Genomic DNA, 27,616 nt, shown 5'->3' on the forward strand with positions numbered 1-27,616 from the left:
AACTGAAACTGGATCCTTTCCTTACTCCTTATACGAAAATTAATTCAAGATGGATTAGAGACTTAAATGTTAGACCTAATACCATAAAAATCCTAGAGGAAAACCTAGGTAGTACCATTCAGGACATAGGCATGGGCAAAGACTTCATGTCTAAAACACCAAAAGCAACAGCAGCAAAAGCCAAAATTGACAAATGGGATCTAATTAAACTAAAGAGCTTCTGCACAGCAAAAGAAACTACCATCAGAGTGAACAGGCAACCTACAGAATGGGAGACAATTTTTGCAATCTACTCATCTGACAAAGGGCTAATACCCAGAACCTACAAAGAACTCAAACAAATTTACAAGAAAAAAAACAAACAACCCCATCAAAAAGTGGGCAAAGGATATGAACAGACATTTCTCAAAAGAAGACATTCATACAGCCAACAGACACATGAAAAAATGCTCATCATCACTGGCCATCAGAGAAATGCAAATCAAAACCACAATGAGATACCATCTCACACCAGTTAGAATGGCGATCATTAGAAATGACTTCTTAAGTGCCATGCTGTGCACTGGCAACACAATGATGAGTGAAAAGAAATCTCCGCCTGACCCTGGTTGGGGTGGCAAGGGCATCAATCAAATATTCACACAGATGTGCAGAGCAACAACTGTGGTCAAGTGCTGTTGTAAAAGGAAGGCACCACACAGCAGGCTTCAGGAGCACTGGTCTCTTACGGGAAACGGTCCTTAGGAAAGAATTGTCTGGTAGGAGGCTGAGTTTCAAAGGTGAAGTTCTCACCTTTGCAGTCATGACAACAGCTCCAGCGTTGTGGATGTTAAGGGGGAGGTCCAAATTAATTATTTGACTTCCCATTAAGACGATTTGAGCTTATTAAAAACTGGCCATCATCAATCAGAGCATTAGCTAAGGGATACAGCTGGTGGTCCTGATAGGCCATTTTGCTCTGACCTTGGAAGAATCCGTCCAGACTCCAGCCAGAACTTGATTTCAGATAGAACAGTGGGGGAAGAGGGGCCACAGTCCTGCAACCTCAGTCTGTTTCCCTGGTCTCCCTGAGTGGTCCTGGTTACTTACAGGCACCCAAACTCGAGAGTCCAGGTCAGTCCAGGGTGCTTTCGTGGAAACGGCATGCTGATGTGTGCCGAGAACATCGCTCAGCCAACTGCGTGGAATTCAGAGTTCCCCTGAGGTTCCCTGAGACTTGGCTCTCCCTGCTCTGATGGGGTTTGGGATAGAACGTGGGAGTGCCTGGTTAATTTGGAGTTTGAGGGCCTAGTGCTTTCAAAGAGAGATCCCCACCCGAGGGAATCATAATTCATGTCCTCTTCCACCATATACCTGGTTTGGACAAGTAAAAGCAACACCTAAGTTAAATAAATGGCAAGATCTGCTTTTTTTCCTTTTGAAAATTGAATATTATATGAGGGACAATGACTATTCCCAGCTTGATGCTTTGGAAAGTGCATTTGGATTTTTCCATTTTAGACAAATGTCAGCTTTCCCCCGAAGTAGCCTCCATCATGCTTGTTTGTTCCAAATCATTTTTCAATGCTGTGATTTCCCTTCTTTTTGCTTTAAACACCCAGTCACGTGGCTTGTCTCCACCGTGTGGAGGTGCCGGGCGCCTGTTGGGTCCCTCTGCATTTCTGGCAGGAAGGAAGCATTTGTGAATACTGTCAGTACTTGAGACAGGTCGGTCACATTGGAACCTTTGCCCCTGTTGTTAAACTGTGACTGTGGAGGTGCCCCGTGTGCTCAGCGCTCAAGTGGGAAGTGGAGAAGATTCTTGGAACGTGTTTGGCTGTCACTTCTGAGTTTTCCATTGAGACCCAAACATGAAGAAAATCTTCTGGCTCCTGCCAGTTGGCCAACCTCTGTCCACCTTCCCCAGCTCACAGGGCTGCACGGGGCTGTCCTCTGCTGCTGGAAAATCACGCCTGTGCTCTGCACAAACACTGAACACTGACCTTCTGCGTGATCCATGGAACCAAGATGACAGGATCTCCTGCCTGTTCTTGATGATAGCTGTAGTTTTATTTTAGATTTTCATTTAAACAAATAGTTTAAGACCTCAGCTGGGAAAGGGGACTGAAGTATCCCCAGCAGACAAAGCCTCTGGCACGCCAGAGCAACATGTGACCCAGCCCGGGTTGACTTTCCTCCCTTCCCCACCCAGGTTGCTGGGAGAAATAACTATGGGTTTTTGGCAACTCTTTCCCAAAATGCACAGTGGAAGGCTGGGAAACACTGAATTATGAAATAAAGGAAGGCGGTTCCTTTTGTCATCCTTGGCACCCGAATCCTAAACTACGGTAATGAGATCAGCCCCTTAACGGTGGGCTCCAGGGCACCTTGCTCTTAGGCAATTTGTTTTTCTGTGTGCACTCTTCAACAGACTCTGTAGGAAATGGATGACCTGATGCAAATGACTTTTTGGTTTTGTTTTATTTGAGACAGAGTCTCACTCTTGCCCAGGCTGGAGTGCAGTGGCATGATCTCAGCTCACTGCAACCTTCACCTCCTGGGTTCAAGAGATTCTCCTGCCTCAGCCTCCTGTAATCCCGGGATTACAGGTGCATGCCACCACGCCTGGCTAGTTTGTATTTTCAGTAGAGAGGGGGTTTCACCATGTTGGCCAGGCTGGCCTTGAACTCTGACCTGAAGTGATCCGCCTGCCTCGGCCTCGCAAAGTGCTGGGATGACAGGCGTGAGCCACGGTGCCCGGCCTGATTTCAAAGTGCTGGGATGACAGGCGTGAGCCACGGTGCCCGGCCTGATTTTGGATGGTTACAGTTGGGAAATAAGTTAGTGCGTGGATACTGTCTCTGGGGAAAACGAGGAAACTGACAGGATTCCAGAAGGCTGCTGTTTGAAGGGGCTCATTCAGTTCCAAGAAGAGATGGGAGAGGCAGGAAATGTGAGCATATGTGCTGCCTGCCCTCCATTGATTTGTTTCATAACAAATTGACCCTGTCTGGGCTTGTGACCCCCTTATGTTCAGAAGAGCTACTGGTGGGTTGTAGAGACAAATGAGTCTTTTTCTCAGCTCTACTCCTGACCCCAGAGGGGCATGTGGCCACTTCTCCCCGACTTCTCCCGGGGGTGACTTGCTTCTGACACCTGCCGCCTTATTGTTTTTCCTCCTCAAGCAAGCTTGTTGCAGGCACTTCTTTACGTGGTGCTGAACTTAGCCACAAGGAGCTGTCATCAGGGGTGTGGGAGAGGGAAGAGAGGGGATCACAGGGGTTTCAGAGGGCTCACTTAGAGACTTGCTGAGACTGACAACAGAGTTGACCTGGCCCAGGATTCTTCTAATGCTGCATGTGACTGTGTGTCTGTGCCACAGGAGTTTTTCAGTGTGGATGCATGCATGATGTATGTGTGTGGGGTGGGGGCGGGGGAGGGCAAGAGGGTTATTTTCTGGGTCAGAATAACCTTTAAAATGATAAGTTTTTCGCTAGGAGAGGAACCACATTTTGCTCATCTGTCTAGATGTTTTTCTTCACCTGGGCCACGGAGGGCTTTGTTTCACAAGCTTTTCTCCTTTTTCGTCGTTTGGGTGGCAAAGGACTCTGCTCCGCCCTGTGACACAGGGTCCACCCTCCACGTCCCACGTTGGGATGGGTTGCAGAGCATGTGCCCTCCTAGTGGCCCCCATCAGCCACCAGAGTGAAGTAGATGCTTGGGTGCTATGAACAATTGGCAGGACAGTCATGGTGTGGACCTGGGGAAGCTTTGCTCAGGGCTGACCTGCCCACAAGCAGCTGCTCCTGGCAGTCTGAACTCCTTTCCTATTTCCTGTATTAACCTTGTGGTGCACAAAGAGAGCCTCGAGAACAAGCTAATGAGAATCATCCCTCTCATCACGGAACCTGCATCCCCTGCCTCAAACTAAGCCATGTGCGCACACACACTTGATAACAGCAGAATCGAGGCTTCAGAGGATCTTGTTGACATTTGTCTTCTTTTTGTTTCTAGAGTGTGGTGGGAAGCCTCCATCACTATAGCACTGTCAGATGGGTGACAGCCTCATCGGCACCCTCCAATCTCAGCAGGATGTGAGTTTTCTTTTTTAATGGGATGCTCTGAAGCCCTTCTGTCCATGACCAAAAGCATCATTCTTGGCACTGAGCCTGAGGCCCCTTCTCTGACCTCTGCTTCCCTTCCCCTACCTACAGTTACTGCACCGTCAGCCCACTGCCTTACTGTACTACTCTGATCATGTTTGACTTCATATACTTAACATCTCTATGTAAAATGACCAGCCTTGAGCCTACAGCCTGTGAGCTACAGGCTCCGCTCTGCTCAGCTCCCTGTCCCTGCAGAGCAGTGAGTTCTTTTAGAGAGAACGTGTATCAGGCAGTGGTGCCCAACTCTCTCTCTATTTTTTTAATACAAGTGACTTCACAAATGGAAAACCTAAGCCTATGTGAAACTGGAGAGTAGTATAATGAACACCATATACTTATCACCGGAATTCAACAATTACCTACATATGGCCAATCTTATTTCATCCATACTTCCACCCTCTACTCTGTCATCCACTGGATTATTTTAAAGTGAATCCCAGACATAGCATTATAGCATGACTTTTTTTTTAGTTTGTAATACAATTTTACTCTTCAGAATATACTAAGATAATCTTTACATATGCGGTGTATGTCACATAATATTCTTTTTTCTCCCATTCACTTTATTGAGGTATAACGGACAAAAATTAGATGTATTTATGATATGAAACGTGATGTTTTGACCTGTGTATACATTGTGAAATGATTACATCAAGCTAGCTTTCTTGTGTTGAAAACATTTAACATCTACTTTTTAAAGCAATTTTCAAGTACACAGTACATTTTTTATTTTATTTTATTTTATTTTATGCTTGAGACAGAGTCTTGATCTACTGCTGGTGTGCAGTGGTGAGATCTCCACTTTGAGACCAACCTGAGCAACATGGCAAAACTCACTCTCTACACACATATACACACAAAATTAGTCAAGCTTGGTGTTACACACCTGTAGTCCCAGCTACTCAGGAGGCTGAGGTAGGAGGATCACCTGAGCCCAGGAGGTTGAGGCTGCAGTGAGCTGTGATCTCACCACTGCACTCCAGCCTGGGCAACAGAGCAAGACCCTGTCTTTAAAAAAACAAAAACAAAAACAAAAAAACCGAAAACAAGAAAACTGAAGTCCCTTGTCTTTAGCAGACCATGGCTAAGACTGATTCTTAGTCCTTCTCATCTGGGATGAAGCAGATTTACTAACAAATGTTAGATTTTTTTCCTTTTCCTTCTAATGCCAAGAGTCTGTGGAGCTGCAAAGGTTGACCCGGCCAGAGCTGCCCCGTGACCCTGGCGTACTGTCCAGAATGGTGCATGCCTTTGGGGAATCTGTCCTCACACAGCAGACCTCCTAACTCAGGACTGCTAATTTTGCTGTAAGATGTTGCCCACGAGGACTGAGTCCTGGGCCCTCACGCAGACTCTGGAATAGAGCTACCAATACCTAGATGATAGAGACTTAGGTGGCTTCCCTAGACTCTCCTTATCTCGTCTCCATCTCTGGGCCAGCTCAGCCTGGTCTCTCTGGGGCCCTAGCGGCTGAGAGGTCCTTATAGAGGCAAGCCTTGAGTGAGCAGGGCACCTACTATGTGACATCTTATGGACATGGCTGAGCCGTGGGCACCCTCAGCTGCCAAGCCAGAGGCATCTAACAAAGTTTCATCCCTGCAGTTACCAGACAGAGGGAGTGACAAAGAAGGTCAATGATGGAGAAAACCCAGTGACATTTTATACGTTAGCAAGGTTAATTGCGAAGTGCCCAAAAGCCTGTCTGAGTGTACTGTTTAACGGCCAGGAAAACACAGTCCCAGTTCTTACATTGTAAAAGTAATGCAGCTGACCCTTTGCTGGGGACAGCCCCACCGCAGGCCTTCTTGCCGCCTGCCTGGCCTCCCTGGCACCGGCTGCGCTGGGACCGGTGTTCTGCAGAGCTGCCCTCACGGTGGCTTCCAGACATTCTCTCTCACAAATCTCAAGACTGACTTAAAAAAAATGCCTAACATCAGCAGTCTTTAAGCCCTATCTGAGAGTAAAACACAGTTCAGATGTCTACTGAGCGTTACTTATTTGCAGCTGGGTGAAAGTCAAGGCTGCCTCCTTTCTGGCACCGGGGAAGGGATGCGAGCCAGGAGAGCTGTGTGGGTGTCATTTTTATGTAAGACAGACCTGTGCGGCGCAGGCTTTTTCCTACCAAGCACTTCACTGCCTTTTGGTAAACACAGAGTTCCCATGGACCAGGGAGCCAGATGAGGCTACCTAGAATTTTAGAATAAAAAAGGACTTAACAAATTTCAACATTATCATTTTTAAGAGCGCAATCCTTTTCCTCCCAATGAACTCTAGCCCAGATCCCCACTCTATAAAGCAGAGAGAAACTGGCTGAATGGGGCTGAGGCACCAGAGCCAAGGTTATTGGTCTCTTTCCCATGGCCTGTCCCCATAGCAACTGCAGGATTCCAACAAGGACTTTTGGAGAAGTGCTGATGGCAGATAGTATGGCAAACTTATCCTGACTTTTGGCCCCCTTCCCCAGTCACTCGTGCAAGCGCTGAATAAGTGAGATAATGGTGGGTGAGTCTGAGAAAAAAAAACCAAACCAAACCAAAGAGGGAACCCGGGGGCTACAGAAGGTGCGGTGGAGAACAGGACACCACAGCCAGGGCACGGTATGGGCAGAGAGCAGCGTCCTTGTCTCCCTCCTGTGAAATGCTTCTCCGTGGAGGCATCACACCCCAGAAAACAACGGATAGCAACAGCAGCCCGGTGGCTCCCGGGCAGCGGGGTAAGATTAGGGCTGCATTCCGCGCACACTCGGGTAGGTGCATACAAAATACGTGCAGGCAGATCTGCCAGCCGCACGGAATTTCCTCTTCCCCAGCCTTCTCCTCTTCAAAGGCGAGCTGACTGCGATTCAGGGAGATGGAACTTCCGCCAGGATGGCGGTATGTGGAGGTTCCCTGAGGGCAGGGTCACATGCTAACCTGTGGCAAATGGGGAGTGGCTGAGTCCAAATGGCAACACCAGAGGATCTCCCACCCTCGGTGTGTGCTCCGTCCTCCCTGCTGATCCACCAGGGATTCAGCTGTTCTCACCGTGAATACTCATCACTAGCCAAGGTAGTCAAAATCCCCAGAAGAATATGAGATCACAGGGAAAATAGGAGACATGGAAAAAGGTGGTAGTGGGCGGGGCGCGGTGGCTCACTCTTGTAATCCCAGCAATTTGGGAGACCAAGATGGGAGGATCACTTGAAGTCAGGGGTTCGAGACCAGCCTGGCTAACGTGGTGAAACCCCGCCTCTACTAAAAATACAAAAATCAGCAGGGTGTGGTGGCGGCTGCCTGTAATCCCAGCTACTTGGGAGGCTGAGGCAGAAGAATCGCTGGAATCCGGGAGGCGGAGGTTGCAGTGAGCCGATTGTACCATTGCACTCCAGCCTGGGAAACAGAGTGAGGCTCTATCTCAGAAAAAAGAAAAAAAGAAAGAAAGAAAGAAAGAAAAAAGGTGGTAGAATTAATACCAACATGATAGTAAAATAAATGTAAGTGGATTAAACTCATCAATCCCAAGACAAATATTTCCAATTAAATTTTTAAAATAATATTTAACAGTATGTTGTCTATAGGAGATTTAAGAGGTTATAGAAATGTTTATTAATTTTTTTCCTAGTATTCCTTTTTTTTATTTTTTATTTTTCCATAGGTTCTTAGGGTACAGGCGGTATTTGGTTACATGATTAAGTTCTTTAGTGGTGATTTGTGCGATTTTGGTGCACCCATCGCCCGAGCAGTGTATTTGTAGTCTTTTATTCCTCGCCCCCTCACCCTTCCCTGCAAATCCCCAAAGTCCATTGTATCATTCTTACACCTTTGAATCTTCATAGCTTAGCTCTCACATATCAGTGAGAATATACGACGTTTGGTTTTCTATTCCTGAGTTAGAAAGGTTATAGAAATATTTAATATTAGTATCAGACAAAACAGAATTTTAAAACATCAAAGTGGACAAGGAGAATATTAGGATATTATATTTTGGTAAGAGGAACAATATGTCAAGAAGATATAATAATAAAGATAAACATATCAATATAGCTTCAAATACATAAAGTAGCTACTAACAGGACTAAAGGGAGAAATAAATAAATCAGCAATTGTAATCAGAAAATGTTATATGCGCCTTTCAGAGTTTGATAGATAAAGCATGAAAAAAGTGAAGATGTAAACTACCCAATAAACTGTAGTTTATTTATTTATAGACACATATATGTAGCATATATAGCATATATATGCATATATATTTGCAACAATCAATCCTGTATTAAGCCACAAAAATGCCATACTTTCAAAGAATCTACATCATAGAGATCATAGTTCTTTGATCATAGTGTAATAATTAAAATAATTAAAGCACGAAAGAATAACATCCTCCCTTCTGTTCATTTGCTGGAAGCTAAAAAACTCGCTACTAAAGCATTCTTGGGTTAAAGAAGGAAGAAAGACAAACTTAAAAAACATACTTTGAACTAAAATTTAAACAATGAAAACTTTAAAAAATTGTGTGAGATATAGTAGTACTTAAAAGAAAATTTACAGCTTTAAATCACTCATCCAAAGGTTAGAAAAAAGAAAGACTGAAACAAGAGTGAATTAAAAGAAGAAAGGAGGAAAACATAAAGATAAAGCTAAAATCAATGAGATAGAGGACAAAAGAGGGTGAGAGAAAGAGAAGATTAAGAAAGTTCTAAATTTACTCTCCAAAAAGATTAGTGCCTACACCATTAATCCTCCCCTCCTAGACAAAAAGTAAAAGAGAGGATGGAAATAAAACATCAGATGAAGAAGAGGATAACTGCAGGCTGAATGAAGGTGAGGAACACCCACTGGGTGATCCAGAGTTGGACTGGGATGAGGAGGGTGTCCTCACAGTGGGTTGGGGGTAGCCTGGTCAGGGTGTCAGAGCTCGAGAGCAGTGAGGAGGCCTTCTGTGCTGGGGAGGGGATGGCTATGAAGCCAGGCAATGGTTTACACACAGAGGAATTGATTAAATAGGCAAGTAAATCAAAGACAATGAAAGTCAAGTTTTCTCACTGTTAGGAAAAGGGGATAGAAATACGGAAATGGCAAAAAAATTCAGTTTTGTGGTATTGAATTGGAATTGATGGTGTCACTGTGAACTCTTGGTTTTCCATATATGAATGTAGATAGATGTAGAAAATTTTATTAAGTAAGATTTATCCAGGAATGAAAGGATGGTGCAATGTTAATGTATCATACTACACTGGCAAATGAAAAGTAGAGAGTCACACAACTTTCTCAATGTTTTGTGAATTATATGTAATTATAATTATACAGTTTTATAAACAGCTATTGATTATACATAATAATTATTATTGAATGTTCTTGAAAAGAATTTTTAAAACACAGAGTATTAGAATACAAAGGAAATAGAATATAGGAAAAATGTAAAAAAAATCACACTGGCAGAGACACACCCTTTAAGACTGGAAAACCAGCAAATACAACTGCTAACTAGACAGCAATGGGAGAGTTGTGGAGAGCCTGGTCACTACGTTAACACAGGAGAGAGCAGACCTAGCCGGGTGTAAACAAACTGTCAGGATCAACAAACTATGAAACTCCTGCAGAGTTCAACAAAGATACAGCATAACTAGTGTACATCTACAACGGCACTAACTAGAAAATATAATGGAAGATAGATATTATTTATTAATTTATTTAGAGATGGAGACTCGCTTTGTTGCCAGGCTGGAGTGCAGTGGTGTGATCTCAGCTCACTGCAACCTCCACCTCCCGGTTCAAGCAATTCTTCTGTCTCAGCCTCCCAAGTAGCTGGGAATACAGGCGCATGCCAAAACACCCGACTAATTTTTGTACTTTTAGTAGAGGTGAAGTTTCATCATATTGGCCATGCTGGTCTGGAACTCCTGACCTTGTGGTCTGCCCGCCTTGGCCTCACAAAGTGCTGGGATTACAGGTGTGAGCCACCGCGCCCGGCCAATATCATTTATAATAGCAGCACCAACTATAAAATTTGGGAATCAAGTTAACAAAGAACACACAATAATTTTATTGGAAAATATTAAAACGCTATTACAGGACACAGAAAGCAGCTGAATATGTGATGATATGCTATGATCATTATATGGGATTACTAAAAATTGTAAAGATGTCAATTTTAATGAAATGAATTATAAATTCACTACAACACCAATAAAAATTCCATTAAGACCTTTTCAACTACTTAACAATTCTAAAATTTATACACAAGAATAAAAAGTTTGATCATAAATAACTAAGTCAATTCTGAAAAAAAGAAGAGTGAAGTTGTAACGGGGTTGGGGAGGAGTTGGTCACTCCACTAGGTACTGAGACATGCTGTAAAGCCACAGTAAAGGCCGGGCGCAGTGGCTCACGCCTGTAATCCCAGCACTTTGGGAGGCCGAGGCGGGTGGATCCCAACTGAGGTTGGGAGTTTGAGACCAGTCTGGCCAACATAGGGAAACCCCGTCTCTACTAAAAATACAAAAATTAGCTGGGTGTGGTGGTGGATGCCTGTAGTCCCAGCTACTCCGGAGGCTGAGGCAGGAGAATCGCTCGAATCTGGGAGGCAGAGGCTGCAGTGAGCCAAGATCACACCACTGCACTCCAGCCTGGGCAAGACAGAGGGAGACTCCGTCTTAGGAAAAAAAAAAAAAAAAAAAAACACACACACACACACACAGTAAGATAAATGGTGAGATAATGCAGGAACAGACAAAAAAGACTGAAGCCATAACTGAGTGCTCAAAAAGAGACCCATGTTTATATGGAACTGGATATATGATACAGGTGACACTACAAATGAATGAGCAAAGGGTAGATTGTTTAGTGGATGATAATGAAAAAACTGCCTGCTTTAGGGAGATAACAATGGATCCCTATCTTATACCATATACAAAGGTGAACTCCAGACAGATTAGAGGCCTAAGGGTGAAAGATAAGACTAAAGCTAAAGGAAGAAAATATGAAAGAATAACTTCGTGCTTCAGGAATGAGAAAAGACTTCTTAAATTTAAATAAGACTACCCATAGTACAAACTACATAGCAAAACTCACAATTGACTATGTCAAAATTAAGGATTTCTGTTCAACGAAGAATACCATAGACAAAATTAAGAGAGGGTTGAACAAATGAGAGATGACTTTGTCTGACATCAAACTGACTAGGGAGACTAAAAAGGAAAAGATAGGGAACCCAACAGGAAAAAAATCAGAAATGTAAGTTTGAACAAATAAGCAATATAACAATAAAACACAGATTTATACTATCAGATTGGGGACAATGAACAAATAAATAATAGCTTGTGTTGGAAAGGATATGGAGACATGGGAAAACTCAGCTACTACTGCAGGGAGGGGTGTCTAAAGTGAAATACTCCTGGAGAACAATACCAAAATAGTGAAGTTAAGTATGTCTGCGTCCAATAACCCAGCACTCCCACTGATGGATACTGATGCACTGAAACTCTCTGACAGGCTCATATGCGGATGAGTACGAGGATGTTCATCACAGCACTGTTGGCTGGGTCAGGGAGCTGCAGGTAACATTAAGGGAATGGGAAAGTAAAATGGAATCCCAAGCAGCCATTAGTAATGAGGTAGTACACGCAGCAACATGGAGGCATCTTAGAAACACTGTTCAGTGAAAAAAGATAGTTGTAATATCGTTGATGTAAATTAAGACATATACTCACAAAACAATATGTTTTGCAAAGATGCATACATATTCAATTTATAATATCAAACATATTAGAGAGTGGGTGCCTAATGGAGGAGGAAGGAGATAGGAGTGGAGATTAGAAGTGAAAGAGAAAATTTTTAAAACTAGTGGCTGAGTCCGTGCTCTGATTGCGTGGGTCTGAATCCCAGCTGTGCCTCTTACTAGCTCTGTTACCTTGGGCAATTAACAACCTCTTTAGTTAAGTGTCCCCGTCCCTAAAATGGGCTGGTAACTGACAGACAAAGACGGTCTCCAAAAAATTCTGTCCCGCCCTGTCTGCATGTAGCTCCTCCCACAAGAGGCGGGCCTGTGACCGCTTTGACCAATAGGATACAGAGTAAGTGCTGCCCTGGGACTGCCTAGTCCCGTGTTTAAGCAGGAGCCCTGGGCCGCCACAGCAGTTTCAAGGGATCCTAGGAACAGATGCCACGTGGAGAGGCAGGCCACGTGGAGCAGCACTGTGCCATCGGACTGTGTAAGACACCTGGCAGAGGCACTGCCCAGCTGTGGCCAGATCAACCCGTGGAATAATGAGACAATAAAGTGGTTGTTTTGGACCACTAAGTTCTGTTACGTGGCACTAGATAAGGTTATGAGGATTAAATAAGATAATTTTATTTTTTTCTCTTTTGACACAGGGTCTCGCTCTGTCGACCAGGCAGGAAGTTCAGTGGCGCGATCTCGGCTCATGCAGCCTCGACCTCCGGGGCTGAAGTGATCCTCCCACCTCAGCCTCTTGAGTAGCTGGGACCATAGGCGCGCACAGACACACCTGGCTAATATTTGTATTTTGTGGAGAGCCGGGGTCTCATCATGTTGCCCAGGGTGGCCTTGAACTCTTGGGGTCAAGCCATCTGCCTACCTCAGGCTTCCAAAGTGCTGGGACTACAGGCGTGAGCCACAGCGCCTGGCCAGAAGGTAATTTTTAAAGTGTTGGATAGGGCTGGGCTCGTTGGCTTGCGCCTGTAATCCCAGCACTTTGGGAGGCCAAGGCGGGCGGTTCACGAGGTCAGGAGTTCGAGACCAGCCTGATCAACATGGCGAAACCCCGCCTCTACTTAAAAAAAATACAAAAATTAGCCAGGTACGATGGTCGCGCGCCTGTAATCCCAGCTACTCAGGAGGCTAAGGAAGGAGCCTTGGGCCCCCACAGCTGTTTCAAGGGGCCCTAGAAACAGATGCCACAGACTGAACCCCAGAGGTGGAGATTGCAGTGAGCCAAGATCCCCCCACTGCACTCCAGCCTGGACGACAGAGCAAGATTGGGTCTTAAAAAAAAAAAAAAAAAAAAAAAAATCAAAGTGCTGGTTAGTGCATGGCTCATGGGAAGGGCCTGGCACTATATACGTATTTGTGGAATAAAAAACAAGGACCTAATGGTCACAGAAATAGTGTCATGACCAAGAATGTAAGATTAACTTAATTCTTTGCACATGATGTTCACAGATAAGCTAAAACCTCTGATAAAGACTCATATATTCATTTCCTTGATGGGAAAACTATGGCCCTGACTGATAGATGAAAAGTGTATTCCAAAAAAGAGAGTGTCTCATAACGAAGCAGGGCTCCCTGAGCCAACTCTCCTTCTGTTGTCTTTGTGCAGAGAATTCAGAGCCTCAAGAAAGCACTGGATGTATGAGCTCAGTGACTCACGAATGTCTCATTTCTGGGAACACAGACAACTGATGGGCTATATTCGTTTTCCTCTGTAGCACTAGACCCAGAACTAGTACATTTTTATCTGTAATGAATTCTCAATTAACCCTAGGTCTGGGTATCAGGAAATACAAGGAAATCAAAAATCTACCCATAATTCAAAGATCTCAATCAAGTCAGTAATTTCAACCTCCAGAAAGTTATCTTAATAGTTCTTTTTATTCCCAAGCACAGTGCACAATAAGTATCGGTTGATTATTTTACATTAATCCCACTTCCTTTTGAATAAGAGTTAAAACAATTTGTTTATGGTCTTTCAAATTGATTATTGAAATTGTTCTTTGAAATCCTGGCTGGGGCAAAATAACCTAGATGGTAGCAATAGTGAGTGGAAGGATAGAAAGGGAATGGCACCACTGTTCATTTGTGAAGGGGGAGCTAAGCCTTGTGAATCTTACAAGGACTATATGAGGTAGATACTATCCCCATTTTACAGAAGCAAAAACTGAGGCTTAGATAGATGGGGTCACTTGTACACAATCTGCAGCTGGGACACTGTGGAGCCAGGATTCAAACTCATGTAGTCTTGGCTGCGCATGGTGACTCACGCCTGTAATCCCAGCACTTTGGGAAGCTGAGGCAGATGGATTGCTTGAGGTCAGGAGTTTGAGACCAGCCTGGCCAACATGGTGATACCCTGTCTCTAGTAAAAATACAAAAATTAGCCAGGCATGTTGGTGGGCACTTGTAATCCCAGCTACTTGGGAGGTGGAGGTGGGAGAATCTCTTGAACCTGGGAGGCGGAGGTTGCAGTGAGCCGAGACTGCGCCCCTGCACTTCAGCCTGGGTGACAGAGCGAGACCCTGTCTCAAAAAGAAGCCACACAAAAAACCTTCATGTAGCCTTACTCCCTAGCTGGTTCTCTTCTACTCTATCATGTTGGGAAGAGGAGCCAGGATCACCCCAGAATGACTGAAATAGCAAGAGGAAGGCAAAATGTCCTAAAGCCAATTCCTAGACACTGAGACTTTTGTGAAACCATTAAAAAAAAAAAAAAAAAAAGTGTATCATCTGAAGGCATCAATAAAAAAAGAAAAATCCCAGCACTTTGGGAGGCCGAGGCGGGAGGATCATGAGGTCAGGAGTCCGAGATCAGCCTGACCAACATGGAGAAACCCTGTCTCTACTAAAAAATACAAAAATTAGCTGGGCGTAGTGGCACACACCTGTAATCCCAGCTACTTGGGAGGCTGGGGCAGGAGAATCGCTTGAACCCAGGACCCGGAGGTTGCAGTGAGCCAAGATATCGTGCCATTGCACTCCAGCCTGGGCGACAGAGCGAGGCTTTGTCTCAAAAACAAACAAACAAAAAAAGAAAATAACAAAATCGGTGGGTCGTAGCCCATGTATTTCTGCAGAACTGACATTTCGAAAGAGTTAGCAGTTGTCCAGATATCACAAGCCATAGGACCAACTTCTCATGACTCCAACCTCAGCAGCACCAGACTTCATGTGGTCCATCTGCAGAAAGCAGGTCCTCATATGCTTGGCTGGGAAGAATGATGTCAAGCCAAGTCCATCATGGTCCCTAACTTCTTGTCCTAAAATAAGCCTGAACCTTGTCCCCATGCCTGGCTCAACTCCCATTCTACTTCAGGCATCAGAATCACAACTCTACATTTCTCATCTAGCACTAGGGACTACAAGTTGTGTGGCAGACCTTCAGGCAGCTTCTAGGAACACTCTGGATTGAAGTGGAAAGGAAGCATTTCCTGATTTCATTTCCTAGCTGTCTTTCCTTCTCAGGTTCTTTGGGCCATGGGGCATTTCCTAGTGTGGGCAGCTGCATAAGCTGTGGGGAGTGTCAGGCAAGGCTGAGGGGATTCAAATATGGGAGAAAGATGCACGGTGCAGGCGCAGACCCAGAGCCCAGCCAGGGTCAGTGTCCCGAGGGGAACGATAAGGACCTAGGAGGAAGTGGAACCAGAAGCTGGCTGCTTCCCCAAGTGTGGGGTCATTTGGGCTGCGATTTCAATTCCGTTTTCTCCTTTGGCTCCTCCATGCCCCAGATGAATTATTTTCACTGAAAATGAAATGCCTATGGCTACAGCCCCACTGAAAGTGTCAATCCATGGCAGGGCCCAGGCACTTGGGGCAGGGGAGACTAGGACAATGAAAGACAAATCAAAGTAACTTCCAAATCATGCCATTTATTTTTCCTTAATGGATTTTACAGCTCATCTGAGTCTCTGCTCTGTTCTCTGAGGAGCTGTAGAATTTGTGTCGATGCCCTGTGTCCTCCGTCCTTCCCCAAATGAGCACACATGCAGGGCAGGCAAGAGCATGCTGGATTTGTCTTAGTTGTTAATTCACCTTCTGGCTTCACTGTGACACACATTTATCTCTACATGATATTCTCAAGAAAAATGATTAGGACAGAATCACAGCAAGGAGTATGGAAGAGAGGGAGTTTTAAAAAAAGTCTGTGGAAGAGAAGCAATGAACCACCAGGGTCCTTTACGTAAAGGACCCCCACTCCTCATCTCTTCCTCTTCATTCTTGATCTTTCAAAAAGAAGTACAGGAAGAGGTCTAGGCTAGCAAGGGTGCTGGTAAGCTGCACCGTGCCTCTGTACCCATGAACAAAAGGCACCCCTTCCTGTAGGAGGTGTAGCCCTTTCCATGGGGCATGGCTTGGAGGGGATGAAATATCCTCCAAGAGTTCAGAATCCCCTATGGGCCCTGATGCCGATGGAGATCAGAGCCTCTCGCAAGGAGGTCCCAAGCTGGTGACCTGGGAAGGGAGGCACTGATGCTCTGCCTGGCTGCCAGGGGTGTCCTGCCACCATCCCACATGCAATCTACTCCTTGCATCTTGGACTCTGCTTTACTTCATAGGGCAGGGATGCAAACACGAAGGAAAGAGGTGTGGCACAGGTACAGTATTAATGTGCAAACCCTTCCTAACGCAGGATCCCCATTGACTGCCTGGGACCTGGCTGCCTTTGATGGTGTCATGTCTCATCTCATGAACCAAGATGGCAGGAATTCTCTGCAACCAACCTTGACAGGAAATCATCCTGGAAATCTGCTGCTTCCTTAATTCATGGAAGAAGCAGGGAGGAGAAGGGAGATGGTCCTCTCATGAATGTTGTGCCATTCAGTTGAGAGGCGTCACGGTTCGTTCACCTGACAGTTCAGGGACTAAGGCTGGGTGGACATCATTTATCAAGTATATTACAGGGCTGCAATTCACCAGCTACCAAGCTGGACTCTTTGCTCTGGAAATTTAATGTGTGGCAGCTGTGTGCGGCCGGTGGTGTCCAGCATTTTAAAAAGGTCAATTAAGAAACTGTTGGTGGTGGTGCAGCTAATGACAGCCCAGAGGGGTGAGCAGGGCGGAGTAAACAGAAGGGCTGAGACGTATATTACTGGAATTGAAGTGTCCAAGTGAAGCGTAGTGGGGAGGAAATCTATTGTCACAAGCCATAAAGCACATCTGAGTTTTGCAGCGGAGAGCAGTACAGCTGTTTCCCTCCCCAGGCAGCGCTGGGGGCAGCCAGTGAATGGAGGGCTCCCCGACAAAGGGGACACCTGCATCAGCTCCATCAATTTGCAGACAAAAATCGCTACCCTCCTCGCTGCCTGCTCCTTTGCACTTCTCGTTTTCCCACGTGGGGAGCACAAGGCAGATGCTGGAGTGATACTCAGAATGTGGGTCATGTTCTAGAATTCCATATTTTAAGCATTCCCGAAGCAGGGCTCCGCCCCTCCTCGCTGCCTGTGGGCGGGCGGACTGCCGGGAGCCTGAGAGTCAACCCGGGCCAGCGCTCTCCTCAGAAGACATCCGCTCCTGCCTCGGCGCGCGCACAATGCAGGCTGCGGATCAGACCCTTTACCCCTGCGACGGATAAAAGAGGGACGCGAAACCCTTAGAAAAAGTCTATTTCGGACTGTGACAGAATTGGCTCATGGTTGGGGGAAGGCACTGTGTGGGGCTCTTTTTAAAGAATCAGACAAAGGGGTCTTAGAATAAGTGCAGGGCTGCTAGGACAGGCTTTTTTTTTTTTTTTTGCCACATCTACCTGTCAAGCTAGAAATTCAATAGAGCAATGGGAATGCTAATTGATATGCAAAACAGGTCTAGGGTTCCTAGAAATGTCTAATGATCCTCCAATTCATTATGAATGCAGAATTAAGACATGCACTAAATGAGATGGGAGTGAGAACACCAACCTTTTTGCTTTTCCTTTTAAAACCTGCTTTGAGAAACTTCACAGGTTTTACGATTTAAAAAAGAGTATTGCAATCAGTGGGTTTTGTCTTTCACACACTGGATTATTTATTATTAGAAAATAGCTTCTATCAGCTGTCAGTACCAAACAAGTTGAAAGGAGTGAGCGTTTCACCATATTTTTTTTCTCCTTAATGATATTTAAATAAACAGCTCACTATGTGGAGAGTTGCCATGCCCTTTTTCCCTTTAAAAACTGAATAATTAAATGAAGTTTAGTAGAAAACATTCTTCAAATATGACTTGTTCTGCATCTGTTATGCTGTCTCCTTGGGTAACGGACGGAAAAAGATGACAAAGACCACTCAGGCTACCAAAGTACTCCAAAGAATCCATAAGAGAAACTGAGAAACAAATAAACTAACTCAAATAAGACCCAACCAAACCAAGAAACCAGTTTTTATGTTGGCTTTTTGATTTTGATTATCATCTAAGTTTAATATATATATATATATATATGTATGTTTGAAATAGTAATAAAAAAGGAAGAATTGAATTGCATCCGTAGCAGGACAACCTTCCTCATACGTTAAAGAGGTGTTCAGAAAATTCCATACAGTATCTGCTAAATAAACATGTTTGGCAGCTTAGCAAATATCATATGATTGCAGCATCCATGATTTGAAGTAAAACAGCATTTGCTTTCTTCTGGCGGAGGTCGTTGCTCGGGGTAATGTGCTAACGCGCTCTGGATGTTCTTAGACCCACAGGCTTAAGGAAGGGCTTGGGGGTGGCTCAGTGCATGACCCCAGGGCAGACACTTCCAAACCCCAAACAATGAATCAACCAACCAACCACACAAACGTCAAACAACTGTCTCCTTCGAGTTCCTCTTGACGGAATGGAGGCCCAGCAAGGACTGCTGGTTAGAAGGTACATTGACAGACTTTGGAATGAGGAGAATCACCCTCTGATTGGTCCGACGCCACTCATTGTACAATCGACAGTGGTACCTAAATGACACCTGGGGGTGGGAGAGGAAAAGGAAGAGAAAAGAATTCAGGTGAGCAGAAGTGGATAATCAATACAAGAAACAAATACGTCATTTGAAAGAGCTTCAAAGAGCTGGCAGCACTAAAGCAGGGCAAGAACCCTGGGCAAAATGGCTCTGGCATGCAGTGAGTGTTGAGAGATTGGGCAGCAGCCAAAGAGCACCCTATGTGTGGACACATGGGCAGGGCTTGCATGGTGGCTTCCTTTGTTCCTCCTCATACTGGGTAAATTCAGGATATAAATGGGAAAATGAGGTTCTTTCTGAGTTTGGATTTATTTTTGGACTAGTGGTGGATACAATGCCAGCCCTTGCCCAGCTGTGTGACCTCGGCAATGCGCCTATCAGGTGCCTAGGTTCTTCTCCATTAAATGAGTGGGATGCTAGGGCTTCACGTACCTTCCTGCAAGTTAGACTCTGCATAACTCAAAGGATCCCATTCATACTATGATATGAAGGACACCCTTTGTACTGTCCTGTGGACAACCTGCACAACAGCTTGATGGCCCCAATGGGTGATTCCCGATTGCATCCAGCTCTAGCATTCTACAGCTTCCAGTAAGGAAATTGCAGCATGGGCACTAACTCCCCTAATAAATCTTCTTGAGGGGGTGAGGCATGACTCCCTTGGGTGCCCACTGTGCCTCAGGCTTACCCACATGGCACTGAGTGTCCTGAACAGCACTGTGCATGTTTTTCTCTCCCCCTGCACTAGAAGCATCTTGAGAGCAGGGGTTGTGTTATGTTCATCTTTGCATGCCCAGCACCTGTTACAGTGCCTGGCACTTAGGAAGTTGCTCAAAAGAGTTTGCTGAGTAAATGAATGAGTGAATAAGCATCCTATATTTTCTGATTGCAACACTGCTTCAAACTTAAGCCTCTCCTTTTTTCTTTTTCTTAGATGGAGTCTTGCTCTGTCACCCAGGCTCGAGTGCGGTGACATGATCTCAGCTCACTGCGACCTCCGCCTCACAGGTTCAAGTGATTCTTGTGCCTCAGCCTCCTGAGAAGCTGAGATTACAGGCATGTGCCACCATGCCTGGCAAATTTTTGTATTTTTAGTGGAGACGGGGTTTCATCATGTTGGTCAGGCTGGTCTCGAACTCCTGACCTCAGGTGATCCACCCACCTCGGCCTCCCAAAGTGCTGGGATTACAGGTGTGAACCACCGTGCCTGGCCGAGGTGCTCACTTTTTATGTACATACATTGGAATGAGATGCTTAAACCTGTAGTCTGTTTTGGAGAAGGCCGGCATAAAACATTAGGCCGGGCGCGGTGGCTCAAGCCTGTAATCCCAGCACTTTGGGAGGCCAAGGTGGGCGGATCATGAGGTCAGGAGATCGAGACCATCCTGGCTAACATGGTGAAACCCCGTCTCTACTAAAAAAATACAAAAAAAACTAGCCGGGCGAGGTGGCGGGCGCCTGTAGTCCCAGCTACTCGGGAGGCTGAGGCAGGAGAATGGCATAAACCCGGGAGGCGGAGCTTGCAGTGAGCTGAGATCCGGCCACTGCACTCTAGCCTGGGCGACAGAGCGAGACTCCATCTCAAAAAAAAAAAAAAAAACATTGATGGACTGTCCAAGAAATTCAGAGTCTGATGTGTAGGTAAGTGCTGGAAAGGAAGGAGCTCATGAGCTTGGAGTGACAAATCAGGTCTGGGCTGTTTAATTATCTGGGAGTGGATGGGTTGTGTTGATCCCACTAAAGGTCTGTGGTGGTCAGAAAATAGGCTGGCCTGATGACTTGGGCTCGAGTTTCTGGAAGTAGATGAAAGTGCAGGCCCTTGATCAGAATGGGCTTTTTAGTCTTCACGGCAGGGTCATGAAATTCAAGGCCACTTATTCAAATTTCTGAGGCTAGAAAGCAGATGTCATGGGCTGAGTGCCAGAGAGAGTTGAGTATGAAAATATACGCTTTTAAACTCACACAGATGTGCTTTTCTTCAAAAGTCCCTAAACATGCCAAAGTGGATCATTTTGGGTTTTTTTTCAAGCTTGATTCTCTTGTATCTATTCTGTCCTGCTGCTGCTTGGTGTCACTCACGAATGTAGGAGAGGCAGGCTGGGAAGCCAGCTGTTCAGGGCCAACGGCAGGAAAGAGGTGGAATGCAGACAAGTATTATACTAATAAGGAACTCTGGCAATATAAGAAGTCTGGAATCTGTGAACATTACAGGAAAGCTGGATTTCAAATAAAGAGTCCCCTTTTCCATGATGCTGAGAGCTGTGCACACTGGCATTAGTAATTGGAGAAGTAGCTATGAGTGCAGGCCGCAGGCTCCAGAGCCAGGCACACGGGCCTGGAATCTGCATCCTCTACTTAGTGGTTGCATGACTTGGGGAAGTTATTTGCTGTCAACAAGCTTCAGTTTCCTTGTTTGTAAGGTGTTATATGCAATACTTGATGTAATGCATATAAAACACCTAGCACAGGGCACAGAGCATACATTTTAGTGTTCTTGGGCTGTTATTTTGTGTGTCTTAAATATAAGAAAGAATTTTGTGACACCCTTTAGATACAGGATAACAGAAAAAAAAAAAAAAAAGAAGAAGAAGAAAAAGAGAGACAGAGAGGGATTGGGCTATTTTCTTTAAGGCTCTGCTCTCAGCGTGGTCCTGGACCAGCAGCAGGCTGCATCACCTGGGAGCTTGTTAGAATATCAGAATTTCAGGCCCCACCCAGACCTAAGGAATTAGAGAGTGCATTTTAACAAGATCCCCAGGTGATCCGCATGTGCATTCAAGCCTGAGACACACTGCTTCAAGGAACACGGGGAGTCAACAACTTAGCAGGTCTCCTGGTTCTTTGGCCAGGAAATTTAAAAATTCAGCCCACTTGTGTAGACAAACAGATGAGATCTTATTATACATTAATCTATTTTAATTGTGGTTAATCACCACAGTCTGCAGGCAAATTCAATCAATAAAAAGCCAGCATCATAAGAAGACGCTTCTTTGTCAGGGAAAATAAAGGCAGTTGAGCACAACGCCAAGGAGACCACAGGTTTGCATTGCCCTGGGTTAATGCTACTTCTCTAGATGCTCCAAGACACTGCATCCCTGCAATGCAATATAATTAGAAAGAAAGGAGGTCTAGTTTAGAAGAAGAATAAGGCAGGGAGGAAAAAGAAAACATAAAATAAAAAGATGCTAAAACAATAATGTCAGGAATTTCACTTAGATATTTTTTTTTTTTTTTTTTTTTTTTGAGACGGAGTCTCGCTCTGTCGCCCAGGCTGGAGTGCGGTGGCCGGATCTCAGCTCACTGCAAGCTCCACCTCCCGGGTTTACGCCATTCTCCTGCCTCAGCCTCCCGAGTAGCTGGGACTACAGGCGCCCGCCACCTTGCCCAGCTAGTTTTTTGTATTTTTAGTAGAGACGGGGTTTCACCATGTTAGCCAGGATGGTCTCGATCTCCTGACCTTGTGATCCGCCCGTCTCGGCCTCCCAAAGTGCTGGGATTACAGGCTTGAGCCACCGCGCCCGGCCCACTTAGATATTTCTTAAAGTTTTGAGTTTAGGAGAGAGGAGGAAGAGAGTATAGAGCCACTATTCTAAAAATACTACTCCTTATGGGATGGGCTTCCTGAAGTTTCTTAGTTTATTCATCTAACTAACCTCCTATCATGGGCAAGTCTGCTATACAAAGAGCTGTGATCACATGAATATTAGGAGAAGGGTTAGAAAATGTTAGCATCTACTCTTCCCATAAGGGAGGTGACTGTGGCTGGGGCAAAGGTGTGCTATAAAGTCACAGCAGGTGGCCAGGCGCATGGCTCACGCCTGTAATTCCAGCACTTTGGGAGGCCGAGGCGCACGGATCAACTGAGGTCAGGAGTTCAAGACCAGCCTGACCAACATGGAGAAACCCTGTTTCTACTAAAAATACAAAATTAGCTGGGTGTGGTGGTCTATGCCTGTAATCCCAGCTACTCGGGAAGCTGTGGCAGGATAATCGCTGGAACTCGGGAGGTGGAGGTTGCGGTGAGCCGAGATGACACCACTGCACTGCAGCCTGGGCAACAAGAGCAAAACTCCCTCTCAAAAAAAAAAAAACAAAAAAAAAAAACAAAAAAAAGCCACAGAAGGCTTTGGGATATCTGATTACATATTTTGATTTTGCCCTTTCTCTCTGGAAGTGATGGTGTGACTTAGGGATATAGGGATATCAATGGGACGAGGCCTTGGCAAACGGCCTCCGCAGCAATGTGCCCAGCTCACCTATCTATTTCTCACTGCACCGGGGAAAGGAGTATAGGAGTGAATTGGTCATGGGGAAATACCGCTGAATACCCTCAGGCTGCTCGTAGGCCTTGTGGGGGATGTGTCTAAAGCAGCCCCACAGTGAGCCTTGTTGGGACAGCATTCCATTGGCGGTTCCCCTTTTATAAGAAGAATTTAAACAATCAAACCATGGGACCAGGAATCAGCCTTTGAGGAACCCGGTTGCTCATTCATTCCCTTCTGTGCTGGACACTGGTTGCACCAGTGATGTAGTGAGTGGAAAGACTTCCTATACACGGTGCCTCAATTCTCCTCCAAACTCCAAACTGGGGCTAATACCAAGTCCATTACCGACAATTTCTTCATGTTTAATGTGGACTCAGTTCTCAGCCAGCTGTCTTTGTGTCTGTCCACGGGCTTCAAATCACTTGTGACATGGATAGTCATGTTTCTGGGACACCTCTACCTGAGCTCTTAGGGTGGAGCTGGCCAAGGCCCTGGCCTCCTGGGGCCCAGGTGTGCTCCTGGAACACAGCAGGTTCCAGAAGGTGGGACTCCCTGAGGGTGTGTCAGGGCTGGACCCGCATCGCCATGTGTGCCTGCGAGAAACTCCAAGGCACTCTGAGGCGTGCAGCATGAGCGCTTGTCCTTCTTCACAGTACCAGGGAGGCCCTTCCAGGAACGGCTCCTCTGAGGACCCAGGCTTGGACTGACACCGTGTTTGTTTATCTAAGACATTTTCACAGCATATTCTCCTTAAGCTTGACAGCTTGTTTACAATGGGTTTCTGCTGCAGGGCAGTTTCCAAGTGCTGTCAGCTTCTGAATTACGGCTCTTGCCAGGGCTGCTCAGTACAGCATTTATCTGGGATGGAGTTATTCTATGTTCAGTAACCTATTGCTGAGCTGACTCCACAGCACGTTTTTCACACCAGTCAAAGGGGAGAGATGCCTTCTTTCCCTGCCCTAACTTTGCATTCTATAAAGGCAGGGGGAGGGTGGAAGCTGGCAGAGCAGGGAAGCCGCAGGAAGGAGCCTGGGGCCAACACTCTGCTAGGTGCTTGCACGTATGTTCTCAGACGTTATCTCACTCTTTGCAATAACCCATTGACTCAGTGGTTATCAATTATTTCCTGTATTTTTTTTTTTTGTATAAGAGGAAGGATGAACAGAGAGGTTAAGTATCCTATTTGAATTTACACTGTTATTAGGATGCTAAATCTTGGGTTTAAACACAGGGCCCTTGGATTCTAAATGCATGCCTAGCACCGCCCGTGAGAAATATTTCTGGAATGAAGTATGTTACCATTTTCCTGAAAGAGCCTAGTCTAGGTACCTTTTCCACCCAAACCTTTCTTTCACCTGGGATGGGAGATGAAACAAGGTCACATCCATTTTTTCTCAAGATAACCTTCTTTCTTTTCTTTCTTTCTTCCTTCCTTTCCAGCCACCTATCACCCTGTTTCTTTCTTGTTAGATAAGTGTATGCTTCACAAAGCAGGATTTCAGAAAGGCCTTACATTGGTTTTGAAAGCCCAGCATTTAAGTTCACTTCATCCATCCTTCATCATAGGCACTCTTCTAAAAAAAATTGTAGACTAGAAAACCTCTAAACATGGCAAGAACTTATATTATTCTCCAAAGTACTTTCCCATATACATGTTGACTTAAATCTCATAACACCAGGGGAATTTGGCAGGATGGGCATTACCAGTATTTCCACTTGACAGATGAGGACACTGAGCCTCACAGAGGTCAGATGACTTTCCCAGAGTGGTGCTGTGGACCAAGAGTTAGATGGTGCTGCTAGGACTCCTTCATTTCTTATTTCTAACCCTCCTCCCATCACAATGGAAGCTTCTGGAACAGCTTCATTGCCTGATTAAAAATGAACCAGGACGTACTTTGGAAGCATAGACTATTTTTTTTTTTTTTTTTTGAGGTGAAGTCTCACTCTGTCACCAAGGCTGGAGTACAGTGGCATGATCTCGGCTCACTGCAACCTCTGCCTTCTGGGTTCAAGCAATTCTCCTGCCTCGGCCTCCCAAATAGCTGATATTACAGACATGCACCACCATGCCCGGCTAATTTTTATATTTTTAGTAGAGACAGGGTTTCCCCATGTTGGCCAGGCTGGTCTCAAACTTCTGACCTCAAGTGATCCTCCCACCTCAGCCTCCCAAAATGCTGGGATTATAGGCATGAGCCACTGCGCCTGGCCGAAGTGTAGACTTCTAAAGGAGGCAATAATAGTTTTGCTTGGGGCTTCATTAGCCTGGGAACAGAATGTCTAAATCAACCATAAGACTCAGGTAAGTTCTTAGCATTAGAACACTCCCTCTTTACTGAAACTGAAATGTATCTCCTTACTGTTTGAACACTCTCACTGGAGGGGAGGCGCAGAGCTGGAAGAGCCATATGATGAAGAAGAGGGAAATGAATAGGGTCTTGGGAGTGGCAGCTGGAGGAACAGGGTCTGGGAGACAGAGAAAGGGAGGAAGTGTATGCTAGAAGCAGCTTCCACATGCTGACACTGTGCTATGGGATATGGGAATGGTACATTTTAGACAGGAAATACATATTAAATAACAATGGAACGTGCTCAGATTAGAAACGAGCAGGCACAGGAGAGTAATGCCAGGAAGCAGGGGGCCTAGCTTCTGAAAATATTCTAGGAGACAGTGATGTCCTTCCCTACAGCTCCCAGAGGTAAGCATAAAGAGAGAGATCAAATGTTGCATTTTGTGGGTGCTGTCAACTAGTACTCAAGCAATCAACCTACTGCATGAAGTTAAAAGTTAAAAGGATGTAAAAAGGGATATTTAAAAATTCTTCCTCATATACAGCGAGAACACTTATTGGGAAATGGCCTTTCTTTGGTGGCAGCTTCTCAGCTAGATAAATTAGTGCTTTTATGGGCAGCAGAGTCAATATCCCAACACACAGAATAATCATCAGGCAAAGTGCGCCTCCACATCCAACAAAGACTTTAGGCTGTGTCAGGACGTAAGAAGAAAATAACCAGCAGGGAGGATTCATGGTCTGTGCAGGCAGTGACAGCAACAGCGGCCAAGTACATCATTCATAATATACTACAATCCCAGCAAAAGTGAGAAATATAAACAAGAGAAAGAAAATGCCATGCCTCGTAACAGATGGAGTCCTAGAGTACTAGAGGAGGGAAACGTCCAAGGTGTGTCTGTGTCTTTGACTGATGGACACCCAGAAGCTGAGCTTTTTCTTTATGTGATCTGCCTTAGCATCACAGACACACACACAAAGGCACACACACACATAGTCATAAACCAAATCTCACGCTCCCGCCAGCATCTGAAGGTCTGCTTTCTACCAGGCAGGTGAGTGTGTTACAGACAAGAAGAAAGGCCTGTGCCAGCGGTGAGGGTGCCAGCTCCAAATGGCCTGAACCCCAGCCACGGCCCATACTTACTAGTGTCCAAAAGAGGTAAATAGTGAAGAGTGCGACAGTGAGTGCAATCAGCCCGACGGCTTCTAGCCGACTACTAAAGTGCAGGTGGTCCACGGCGCCCCGCAGGCACAGCCAGCCCGAGATGGTGGCCAGGGGAGTTATAAACAAGAAGCACACCATGTCGCCAAACAGAGTCCGCTTCTCATGCTGGGGGCCAGGATTTCTCAGCCACTGCCAGGTAAAGGGAGACAGAGAAGAGCAAGGGAGAAGGTTAAATGCCAGTGTGGAGTGGAGAAATGCTGCTCTGAAGTTATCTTTGCCTTCAGAACCTTGGGAAAAGGCATTTCTGTCTTGTTATGAGATAACAAGGAAGCGTTCAGGGCTCATTCCTATGCCCCACCCCCTGAATAATAATGATATGATACAAATAACAATAATAATTTATAGTCTCCTTGCTGTAGATGACCTACTTTTTGTGAAAATAGTCGTTACTATTCTGAATCACAATGATCCCATGTGGAAGGAAGAGAGAATGTTACTGTTGGAAGGTAACAGCTGAGGTAGGATAAGCTCAGTCATGTGTCCAAAGCCTTCCAGTGTCTTGACCCTGGGAATGTCTGCAGGAAAGGGTTGGGTTGCTCAACCCCTGCACATTCCCAAGACAGGCCTATTTTTAGGACTGGCTCTTGACCAGCTCCTGAGAGATGAGCTTTGAGTCCTAGTAATAGTTTGCCTCATAAGACTATTTTGCATGCCAGAGGCCTTGGGCCACAATACTAGTATGATCAGATACTTTATGTCAACAATGTGATTTATGGTGAACACCTCTTTTTGCCCTGGGAGGCTGGAGTTTGAGTAGCTGAGGTCAGTCATGCAGATATTGCATGTCTGTGTGACTGATCCCAGTCAAAATCCTGAATACTAAGGCTCAGGTGAGCTTCCCAGATTGGCAAATACTTCGCACATGTTGTCACAAATCATTGCTGGAAAAATTAAGCATATTTGTTTGACTCCACTAGGAAAGGACACCTGGAAGCCTGTGTCTTGTTTATCCTGGACTTCGCCCCATGCACCTTCACCCTTTGCTGCTTTTAATCTGTATCCCTTTGCTGTAATAAACCATAACCATGAGTATAACAGTTTTTTTCTGAGTCCTGTGAGTCCTTTTA

General features: G+C 45.4%; 1 protein-coding gene across 1 annotated transcript in view; it reads right to left on the reverse strand.

The window, feature by feature from the left end:
- Positions 1 to 18,314: 18,314 nt before the first annotated feature.
- Positions 18,315 to 27,616, reverse strand: part of MARCHF3 (membrane associated ring-CH-type finger 3) — a 147,515-nt gene continuing 138,213 nt past the window's right edge. Inside the window, 2 exon segments of the mRNA NM_001266413.1 lie at positions 18,315 to 18,768; positions 26,469 to 26,678. Coding sequence (NP_001253342.1) covers positions 18,610 to 18,768; positions 26,469 to 26,678 — 369 coding nt within the window. The 3' untranslated portion in view covers positions 18,315 to 18,609.

This window comes from Macaca mulatta, chromosome 6 (genome assembly GCF_049350105.2).
Source record: "Macaca mulatta isolate MMU2019108-1 chromosome 6, T2T-MMU8v2.0, whole genome shotgun sequence".
Taxonomy (NCBI): Eukaryota; Metazoa; Chordata; class Mammalia; order Primates; family Cercopithecidae; genus Macaca; species Macaca mulatta.